The following is an 11,542-nucleotide window of genomic DNA, read 5'->3' on the forward strand; positions in this document are numbered from 1 at the left end:
ACTGTCCAAGTTGGGAAACAGTTCTTTTTGAAGTACTTGATTGATTTCCCAGATTTTGCTTTGGGCTTGAATTGTCCCTCTCTCTTCCACTGGTCTTTCTGGTGTCCTATCCAATTGGCATGCTGCAGGGTAAAGAGAAGCATGAATGCCTTGTTGTGTACTTCTAGTGTCTTTGTTGTACCTTAGACTTATAATAAAAGGAGAACATAACCAACATTTTTTAGGCTGTATGTATGTATTTCTAAAGGACAAGCAGGAAGATACAAGAAATCTCTGAACCATCAAGATCTCAGTCCCATAATAATTTAATTCTCATACTTTTGGAGTAAGGGAAAGATATAGTCAGGGAAGATGTTTAATTGGTAAGAAGTTAAATCTTTAATGTTTAATCTTTACCGTTAAGCATTAATCTTTGAAAGAATCACATTTTTACAAGTTTGTAAAGAACTAACCAGACTGGTAATACTGGCAAACCTCTAACTTCTTAACTAGAAACAAGACTGATCTGTAGAGTTAACAGATAAGGAAGAGAAAGCCATCTCACCATAAAACACATTCATTGGATACATTCAGATAATCACCAAAGATTGACCATATCTGTGTAATTCTTTCATTCTTATGTATTTTCCCAAGACTTTTCACATCTTGGAGCTTGGAACTGAAGGAACTGGCCCCAGCCATTTTTCACCTGCAAGACAAATCAGAACAAAAGAGAAAGTTAAATTTTAATATAGAAAAGTGATTGGCTGGTCACATTTCTGTAGCAGGGTGACTCTTCCTACTCCTCTTTTGAAGGGTAACTACTGATGATGGAATACAGATATTTATGTTGTTTGGCATGCTGCAGCCTGCTTCCTACATCCTTTGCTGTCTAGTTACAACCGCAGCTGTACAGAAGAATTCTTTTCCTCTGTTACAGATGAGAAGTTCTGCAAGTCTGGAACACTCTGCATGAGGGTGAAATCAAGCGTCTTTAGGACTACTTTTTTGAGGGGCTGGTGGTAAGGAAGAGAAAAAGGGTAGAAGGCTGGGGAGTCAGAGAAACAAAAACAGAATCTGTTTAAGTCCTTGCCCAGTTTGGAGTGGAGACTAGAAACCAGGGCAGAACATTCCAATTAGGATTAGTTACTGTGATAGTGGCTGTTGGAAAGCGAATCTTCCTCACTCTCATTTTCATCAAGAACTTTTTTATACAATCAGAAACCCATCCAGAACAAGTAAATAAGTGTCCAAAATTCCCTTCTGTTTAGCTTATGGCCAAATTTAATTTACAGTAATGAAGGTTTGCTGCTGAAATTTTTCCACAAATGCAACACACCTAATCATATACATAAGTCTTTCTGGTTACTGCTCTCCTCTTTTCCAGGTGCTGCCAAATGTGAGATCTGTAGCCAAATTCCATTTTGTATTAGTTATCACAACTTAACCCAGTTCTGTTTAAAAATTTAAAATTTGTATTTTATTAATACAGAAAATGAAAATAAGGACATTCACATCCAAGACGATGGTCAATCAATGAATTTCTATTAAAGTTATGTAATTATGTAACAATAAGATATGGATTTGGGAGCTTTGATAGTGTTATTTATTAAGAAGGAACAGACTTAAAATAAAAATGTTAAAACTACAAAAAAAAAAAAAAATCAGTATCAGCCATAGTCTTAATCTTAACCAAGATCCAATATCCAGTATCAAATAGTTAAACATGAACATTCTGAAAACTAAAGAACTTAGTAGTAATTTGAGAATGGCATGTGGAGTGCAAAGCCTTGAAACAAACCAGTGAGAGAGGATGGAGAACTCACATCTTTGGTCACTCTAACTGTATTGAAATACATTCCAGTCAACATTTTAAGAAGTATACTCAACATTTTTTAATATTTGAAAGACATTAAGTGTGTTTCGTTTAGCTGTATTATTAGGTACACTCACCTATAACGTTGGCTAGCAGCTCTAAACGATCAGAGCCAAAAAAGAGATGAGGTTTCCCATTAAAATGTGCCACAACAGCAGGCATCCCAAATGCCTATTGACACCATGGAGATTAAACAGAGAATGTTATCAAATTTTTGTAGGTACATGATCAATCTTCAGGAATAGAACCCCAGAATGTTGACTTTTTTCCTCCCCTTCATTTCACCTTCTTCATTTTGAAAGATGAATTTAATGGAGCCATCAGAAAGTAGGGGACTCTGGATCCAGACTGCGTGCCCCTTTTCAGTGAGCTAAAAAAGCAACCTGACAAACTCACAGATTTATTTCAAGTAGTGATAAACAGTATCACTTGATACTGGTCCCTTAGTTGCCCATCCTTGTCAACCAAGTGGAATGGGCTGAATGAGTTTCCCAGATGACAATGCAAAAAAAAAAATCCTAATAACAGGGAGTTAGTCACTTTTGCTTTTTGAACATGTGAAAGCTAAGAGAGATGATCTATATAGATCACGTTCCTTGTTTCCTAGTTTTTTTAATAGGGAAGGAATGCATAGCTGTGATAAAAGAGGCACTGGAAACATCTCACCCCGTATTTTATTGCTTCCTCTGTTGTCTCCTTCAGACGATTCTTCACTTCAGGGGAGGAAATCATGTCAAGTAGCTTCTGGGTGAACTCTGATGATAGCCCAGCCTGTCCTGCAACCTGAGAAAAGACAATATAATTAAGAGTGCTTTACCATGAAGCATTCTAATTCCTATTATGGACTAACTAATTTAATCTTCAGTGTTACCACCCAAAATCTATTACAAAAAATTACAAAATGTCTGTGAAGTACTTCTTGCCCATTGTCTTGCTGTATTCCCAACCTATTCATCATTTATCAACTCCTAGCCCCTAAAGCCCTAAGTCTGGATTTTTTTTAATTTTTTTTTCAGGAGTTAGACAGAAATAGAGAGAATGCTGAGTTTAACATCTTTTTCAATAATTTATCAGGTAACTTGAAAGTTAAAAAAATAAGTTGTTCTGAAAAGGAAAATCAAGAATCTTACCATATTAGCATGCCAAGACACAGTTTTTACTGCAAATATGGCCACATTGGAGCTGTAAATGATACTTGTAACTCATAGAATTTTAACAGTTGCTAGTACTATTGCTCTATCTTTTTAGTCTCCTCTGTGCCACTGCCACACAAACAGTACAGGAATGAAATAAAGGTGCCAAAGGTAAAGGTCAAATGTTTATTGGGTAATGCTGAAGTTACAAATATCTATTTTTAAAAAATATCTCACAAAGAATGTTAACTTCTAACACCTGCTGAAATGACATGCTGGTTTTTTTTTTGTTTTGTTTTTACTTTTAAAAAAGTAAAAGTATTCCTGAAAGAAAACTCTCTCAATCACTTTTTTTTTCTTCTTCATTTAGCATCCACTTTTTTTTTTTTTTTTTTTTTGTACCTTCTCCTCTTCCCTCCACATCAGGACAATCAGGAGCTCTTTTTGATGCTACTCAAATGGGAGATAAACAAGTGTAGCCTGATAGTAGTACAAAATGCTGTGCAAGCAGGGTAACCAAAGTGTTTAGACTGCAGTCTTTACACAGAGACATAGTATCTGATGCTCACCATTTTAGTGCAGGAAGATTTAGGAAGATTGGGACAAGATTCAAAGACTACTTTGCTTCTATAGCAAGTTATGAGAAGTTACTACTGACTGAAAACTGAGTAAAAAAATACCACAGACACACAATGGAACTGTGTCAAGTAAACAACATTTTTCAATCATTGTTTAGAATACATTCACCTATAAATACTCAGATGAAAAGGCTGAGGACCCTTTGCAGCTTTGAATGGTATAGTTCCACAAGAGAGGAAGGTCTAGTACTTGCTGCAAGAGCGAATGAAAACAGACAAAAACAAGTGAGAAGATACCTACCTGTGTGCCTTGCTGAACATGAATATACTCATGGACTTCCAAGGAATGGCTAAATTACTTACAGATCTTTTTGAGTATTAGGTTTGTTTCTCTGAAGTTCTGCATGTCCTTGCTTTATCTTTATTTAAATAATGATGGATTCATAGGCTTAGGACTTTTTCCCTGTATGTTTAAACATATCCTTCAAGTCTTGCCTCTTGAAAAGGCAAAATGCAAACTTTTTCTGAAATTCTGGTAAAACGATGCACTAAGATGAAGCTAAAGTACAAGGACTAGACTCTGGGAAAACAGCTGGACTGCAAGTTTCAAGTTTCAGATAGGGAAGTTGGGCAGTAGAGACTGTACCCCTTAGTCATGGACAATTCTTCTTTTCTTCATATTCTAAGAATTTAAAAATAAAAGAATGTAGAAGAGAGATCCCTTAAAAAAGGTCTTACACAGAAACCTAGATGCCATTACAACCTGTACAAAATCTCTCCAGCAAAAGAAAATACATAAAGCAAGTACAATGTCTAAGCATATAAGGGGGCAATACAGCACTGAATTTAATAGTAAAGCTTGGCTTCATCATCCCACTGAGAGTTAACTTCCCCAGTGAAGTGTTGCATTTCACCAGAAGATTTCATATGTAGCAAAATCTCAATGCATTCTGGAGACTCTGTTTATACTTTCACTACTGTTAATAAAAAAGTAGTAACAAATAATTCATTGTCCATTCTGGGTATCTTGCCACATGAATTAACAAAAAGGGAGATTCTGGTTCCAAGTATTATTCAAAGCATGACAATAAATAAATAAATTAAATAAATAAATAAATCAAATAAATAAATAAATCCAAATGGAGCAGCTAGAGAAATTAAATCTTTTTTCGTAACGGAGTTTTTCAAAACTCCAAGTGATCAATTGACAAATTAGTAATTAGTAAGGCCACACTAAGCTGTTTCCATGGTTATTAATGATACAAGCCATCAGTAAGAATCTGTACCAGAAATGCAGAAGCACCAACAGAAAGGAGACACTTACAGCCACTATACTCTCCAGCTGACTGATATCTTCATGCTGGTGAAAGAATAAAATAAGTAATTCAGTACATATGAACAAAAGCTCAGTTCTGGACTTGAAAGCAAATTTTCTAAGAAAACAGAAATAAAAACAATGTTAGTTGATACTACTGGAAAACTTTTCTCAGAAAAAGTTTTAAGACATGATCAAGGAACGCATTGCGTGTTTCCTGACATGAACTACTGATTCACTCAGCCCACAGAACTCACTATCCATACTGAAAATAAGAAATGGCAAATTAAGCTGATTAGAAGCTAGTTCTTTTCTCGTAGTGATTCCTGAACCCCTATCACTTTATGTTTCCTGCCATGACTTTTAATGAAAAGACTTTTCCTTTCTCTTGCTCACATTCCACATTTGAATGAAGTGGGACAGGAATGGTGACAGAAAGGATCAAGATGTTGGCTTCATAAAATACCGACCTGTGACCAAAAACGCATCCAGAACTCTCTAGATAAGGGTTCCAGGTATTTTGGTTGTGTCATATCAGTGGCTGTGATAAAGCGCATGGCTCCAAGACTGCCTGGGTTTCATGGGGAGACAAAGAAACATGCTGAAACAAGGCACAGGATCAGGAACAGATATGGACTGCAGAAGTATTACCTAAAACCAGTATGACCGTCTATGTGACAGTTCCCAAATGGTAAAGCTTATGTTGATTCACAGTACCTTCAATGTTAAAATCATTTACAGGTATCTTTCCCCAGAAGTTCCCTTTCATGATTAAAAAAAAAAAAGCACAGACTTCATAGTGCTCCCAGATAAAGGAAAGGGCTGTGGTAAGAGAATTTATCTTAACCTTTACTGTCATGGAAAATTTGAGCCAGAGTTGAAAAATATCATCTAAGTTAAGTCTCTTACTTACTTTTACCAAAGATACGTTGGAAGTCATCTGCTGAAACTGTTACAGGCACCTGGTAATATTTTCCCATCCTTTCTATATCCTTCAGCATGTATTCTGCACGCTTTGGCAACATTGCTGGGGGCTTGTTACCTTTCAGAAAAAGTTCCACTATAAGCAGGAGATTTCAGCTATATTATAAAAGCACTGGACAAAACAAAACTTGATAAGTTAGACCTCATCTATACACATGCCTAAGGAATAGTACAATCTCATATCGCCTTAGTGAAACATATGCAGATTTTCCAAATATAATACTATGGTTTAAAAATTATTTATTTTGGTTTTGCACAGATCAGCCCTTTAGGTTAGCAGAACCAGTTTTAAATAAAGGAGCAAATGTCCTGGCAGAGATTTATATTGATTTGGATTTATGACCTTTAAACTAAACAACTACACATAGATAAATAAATGTAGAGACTTGTTAATTTCATGATTTATAAATCTCAGTGATTAATTTCTTCTAATAAGACCACAAGTACTATTTTATGACACACTTTGATCCTTAATGTATATTAAGAAATTGTAGGTGTTCCACAGATTAATTCTAGTTTTAACTCAACACAAAACTTTTAGAAAACCATTCCATATCAAATTATTATTATCCTATTTTAGAATTGAGGAACTTGGATGCAGACAGTATTTTCCACAGAGAGTATAAGCATTAGGGGTAATGTTGTAACAATATGAAATGCCTTGCAGCTGATTTCTCAGTCACTACCGAACTCCACAATCCTATAGTTACTTTGCTGATGGTGCCAAAACTGAGTTTAAAGGTGGCTCTGTGGGCTCAGCACTCATTGAGCTTGCGCACAGGAGTGTCCCACTAGTGAAGAAAGTAATTTCCCACAGAGTTAATCTCCACATATTAGCTACCAGTTGCTTGCATTATGCCACCAAGGAAAGCCGGACGAAAGCGCAAATCAATGTTCCAGATGTGCTGGTACCGGCAGAGTACCTGCAACATAGAAAGGCAATGCCAGATTAACAGTCGGAGAGGTCTGTAGATCTCCATGCAAATAGAAAATAAGCTAAGGCATGAAATAAATGCTGCAGATAAATCCTTTATTATTAGCAATGTCCTAAAATCCTCTTCTGGATGCTGCCTGAGAAATCTCATCTCAGAAAAACTGAAAAGACCACATCTGGATTATGACTACACAAGTCTAAGCAAGGGCAAAATAAGCAAGAGATCAGGCTCATGAGTGGGCACTTGTTTAACATCAAAACTTTCACTAAAGTAAAATGTTCAGCAATAATTCCCAAATCAGCACAGGCCATGCTGCAGTTAGGCTGGGATGTGCTTCATAAGCATTCCCTGGTTTTCAAAACATCACGAGGAAACTGCGATATCTCTCACAAGTGAGAGAAAAATGAAATCCAAACATATCGTGGGTAAAACAAATCAAAACCAAACAAACCAAACCAAAACACGGATCTTCCGTTAGGTAAACTGGCTCTGTAACGCCGCTGCCTGCGGCAGGGTGGACGAGGCACGAGTTGCCCTTCAGCCGACTCCTGACCCCGGCCGTGCCAGGCCGGCTCCCGGCGAGGAGCCGCCGCGGAGGACGGGGCTACGTCGGAACTGCCGGGAAGAGCCAGCCGGCCGGCCGGCCGGCCTCCCTTCGTCTCCTCCCCTCCTCTCACCTCAAACCCCAGCCAGGAGTACGGGGACACCACATCGTAGAACAGCTCCACGAGCGTCCGTCCCATCCTAGCCCCGAGCCGAGCTGAGTTGAGCCGAGCCGAAGTGCCGCCACCCCTCACCCAGTGCCCCAGCGGCACCACCCCCTGGCCGGCGGGCGGCGAGGCGGGGCCTGGCGCCCTTCCGCTCGCGGGGCCCGGTTCCGCGGGGCCGGCGAGGGGGGGGAAGGGGACTGGGGGTGCTTGGTCTGGTTCCGTCTGTCCTCCTTTCCTCACGTCTTTGTGTGGCTTTCCCCGGGAATTTTCCTGGCCTGGCGCGGCTGGGGCCTGGGCCCAGCTGTGAGGTGCTGTTTGCTGTCTTTCCTATGGAGCCTGGCTTGGGAAGAAGAGGGAGGAGGTGGGGAGGGAGTCTGTGTCCTTCTCTGTGCTGAGGCAGGAGGAGAGGAAGCTCCCAAGGAGGAAAGCCGGGAGTTGTCTTTAGCAGAGAAGTCCAGGATGCTTTCCCAAAAGTACAGTGTCCCTGTTGGAGCCTACAGAGGGTACTGGTATCATGGACCTCACAGTGTGCGTTTCCCCCCGTGCAGTCTGCGGACAGGGTGGGGGAATGGCATAAAACGTTTCAGGGTGAAACGCTGGAGTGGGTTCTTTCCCTGGGATGGCAGCCTTGCTGTGGGAGCGGGAAGAAGAGCTCTTCTGGGCCGATGGAAAGGGAGGGGAGCTGCGAAGGTGGAAAGAGACCGTCATGATCTAACCTGGGAAGGCTGGATCTAGCTTTGGAGGGAGCCCTGATGTGAACAGTGTTGGGCTTTCACAGGTGCCTCCCTCCTGACATCCTTCTGTGGCTGAGAAGAGGTGAGTGGGAGAGAAGGTGAATGGGGTTGGCAGGGGTGCTCCTATTTCTGAAAGGAAGCGGAGTGAGACATTCTTTTCTCCTGCCTCCCTGGAAGTGGATTAGTTCACCAATTTGGACTTCAGGGCAGGTGGAGTGTGGATTTATGGAGAGATTGATCTCCCTCACGAGTTCTTTCTCCTGCAATTGTTTAGCTTGCACGTGATTCTGTGATACTGCAAGTGTGTTTGTCACTGGAATGATACAGAAACTTTATTTAACTTCTACTAAAGATAACCTGTTTCTAGATAGCTTTGCTGCTTCTGGAGTAAGAGTGGAGGAATATCTGAATGAATTCCTCAATGTAAACAATTTCTACTCTCTCTTTTCTCGTTTCTTCTGCCTGGTTTCACTTACTTCATGCATAATTTGTTGCTATAGTAGTAATTATTGTTAAAGGAGTTACATACCTTTTTCCCTATTTACTGATGCCTGCTGTTTACTTTGGTACAGAAACATTTTTTCCCCAGTATGAATTTTGCTTCAAGAAGTTTCATCTCTCCCCTTTGTATTATGCTCACTTCCAAGCTCAGATCTTCATCCTGAATAGTCATATTGTTTCTCTGAAATTTTTGTCCTTTCAAGTGCTTGTTCTGTATGGCTAATTCACATGTCTGGCAATGGTGGGAATATTTTGGGGGTTAATCATACTCCATATTAGTCAGGTGAGTTGACAGCTTTGGTTGTGTGATCAGTCCAATAAGGGGCAGTGAAACAGACTGATCTGGTGAATAGCTAGATGCAGGTGTCATATACATGAATGTGGCATTGCCATAGAATAGTAGAACCACAGTAAGGTGGAAAGCACAGGTTAAAAATGCTTTGAGCTGTCCCACACCAAAGTGAATCAAGATGGGTATAGGAGGTCAAGATCAAACTAAAATTGCAAAGAGTAAGAATGCCAATAACAAACATACTGATCTCATTTCTGTGGGTGCCAGCACAAACAAGATTAAGTAGTGCCAGGATATTGCACTAGGAGTGGTTAATCACATTTGGACCACTGAATGGCATCTGCAAGGTCTGAGCTCTGTGGACATGGCTAGAAGAAATCCACATATCCAAGATGCTGCTGCCAGCCCTTCACAAATTTTTTGATTCGTGATAAGGTTGTAAGATAGTGAATGGAATATTGCTATGTAATGATCATATGTAGTGACTGCCAATTAAACACATTCAGTTAGGGCTGTCTAGGAAGACGCATGTGTGAGCACTACACACAGCGAAAGAAGTAGCTTTCTTAGGACTCAGGATGTTGATCAACTTTTGGGGGACAGTGCTGGATATGTAGCAGATGCCTACAAATGAGAGGTGTCTCAAGGAAAGGTGACTCAGCTTGGCATCATCCACAAACTTGCTGAGGGTGCACTCAATCTTACTATGTTATTAATAAAGATATTAAACAGTACAGGTCCCAGTATGGACCCCTGAGAGACACCGCTCATCACTGATCTCCACCTGGACATTGAGCTGTTGACAGCAGCTCTCCAGATGCAACTGTCCAGCCAGTTTCTTATCCACCAGACAGTCCACCTTTCAAATCCATATCTCTCCATGTCCTTCTCAGGTCCATCCAGTGTTGAGGCTGAAGATATATTTCCAGTAGGCAGATTCACACAGAGTGCACATATGCGCTATGTAAGCGCATGGACATTGCTGGCCACACAGATCACAGATATGCTCAGGGCGCTCACATGAAAACAGACAGCTCTAATGGCCTCACTCTGCTACCCTCTTTGGCTGAGCAAAATGGAAGTCTACTAGTGAGGATATATACAGATGTACAAGGTGGATCCCTCCAACAGCTGGGCTCAGACACTCAGGCTGCTCGAGATCTGCCCCTGGATCCAGGTGATACCTGGACATAAGAACCCTTGAGGCTACAGCCTCACTCCAGATGCTGGTACAGACTGTTGTCCATACACACACACAGGCACAGACACACATGCACACAGCTGGCCAAGATATCCCTCATCTTGGTAGCTGATCCCCCCCGTGCTAGTGAAAACACACACCATCACCCTCTAAGATTCACAAGCACCCGCACATTTGTAGATCCTGCTAGCAGAGGCATGCAGTTAGACACCTATTTCACAAGCACTCATGGATCCCTCTATGCTCAGCAAAGGCTCATAGCTTGGCCTTTGGACTGTGCTCCAAGCTCCCTTAGCCACTTCCAGCTCAGATTCAGTCTTTCTAGGACAGGTTTTCCCCCTACTCACCATGTAATGCAGCCTGAAGTTGTTGGGTGATCTTATAAAAACTGCAAGTGCACATCCAAAAAGGAGCACAGGAGAGAAAAGGGGTGGGGTGGGGTGGGGGTGGGGGGTGGGAACGACAGGTTATACCATGCCCAAGTAAAAGGTCTGCTCCCAGGCTCTTCACAGGAGCCTGTCACAGGTCCATCTCCACGAGTCCAGAGGAGTTGAGGGGCACAATAGCAGGTGGGAACCCAAATTCCATCTCCCTCCAAGAGCTGGAAAACACCTTCCCAGGCTCCACACAGGGCTGCCTTAGGACAGCCATCAGCCCCATTATTCAAGGATAAAACCCATCAAGTCAACAAGAGAGGGACTGAGAGGATATTACTGCAAAGGGACCTGGGATACCTTATAGGATACAGGAGAAGAGCATTTTGGGGTTGCACCAGATTCATGGGTGTTTATGGGGGGGACCAAAAAGAGGGAAAGGAATACATCTAAGTGATGTGAGGAGGAACAAGCCTGCAAAAATAGAGGTATAAGGGGATAAAAAGGGCTAGTCATGTATAAACAAGACTTGGCCACCAGAGGGACCAGGATAATTGGTTACTGGAATGACTTTATGTACTCTTGTAATCCTAGGTATAACCAGGGAGGAAGTAAACAGGTCCTGCTTGGAGATACATGTCCAGACGATTACATTCCCTTAGGAATTTTAACAAAAGGCCTCATCTTTGCCAAATTTACCTTTCCTTTTCAGTTTCCTCTTCATTCCTTCCAGTCTAGCTCAGAAAGGATAATGCTACGCAGATAGAAACATCCTAAATATCACATAATAGTAGCAGTACAGATTAGCAGAACACTGTGCTCTCATGATATTCTGCAGTGAAGCTCTCTTTGGTGCTGAGAGGCAGACATCCAGAGAAGCATAGATTTGCCAGGATCCTCAGTGAGTACAAAGAAATATTCAGTTCATCT

At 41.1% G+C, this 11,542-nt stretch overlaps 1 protein-coding gene and 1 long non-coding RNA gene across 3 annotated transcripts; both read right to left on the reverse strand.

Moving 5' to 3' along the window:
• Nucleotides 1-359: 359 nt before the first annotated feature.
• Nucleotides 360-7,642, reverse strand: GSTK1 (glutathione S-transferase kappa 1). Of its 2 annotated transcripts, XM_040574078.1 has the most exons (8): nt 7,478-7,641; nt 6,707-6,788; nt 5,795-5,923; nt 5,352-5,452; nt 4,891-4,926; nt 2,522-2,638; nt 1,933-2,026; nt 360-688 (listed from the first exon to the last, which is right to left on the reverse strand). In XM_040574078.1, the coding sequence occupies exons 1-8, from the start codon at nt 7,541-7,543 to the stop codon at nt 639-641; spliced, it is 675 nt and encodes a 224-aa protein (XP_040430012.1). In that variant the 5' UTR covers nt 7,544-7,641; the 3' UTR covers nt 360-638. The 2 variants fall into 2 exon arrangements, with proteins under 2 accessions (XP_040430012.1, XP_040430023.1); XM_040574089.1 differs by lacking the exon at nt 1,933-2,026 and having other exon boundaries at nt 7,478-7,642.
• On the reverse strand, nt 3,358-4,536 carry LOC121078225. The gene is made up of 2 exons (XR_005824498.1): nt 3,930-4,536; nt 3,358-3,819 (listed from the first exon to the last, which is right to left on the reverse strand). It is a non-coding gene; the product is annotated as an uncharacterized LOC121078225 (long non-coding RNA).
• Nucleotides 7,643-11,542: the final 3,900 nt, after the last annotated feature.

The sequence above is a fragment of the Cygnus olor genome, chromosome 1 (genome assembly GCF_009769625.2).
Source record: "Cygnus olor isolate bCygOlo1 chromosome 1, bCygOlo1.pri.v2, whole genome shotgun sequence".
NCBI classification, from domain to species: domain Eukaryota; kingdom Metazoa; phylum Chordata; class Aves; order Anseriformes; family Anatidae; genus Cygnus; species Cygnus olor.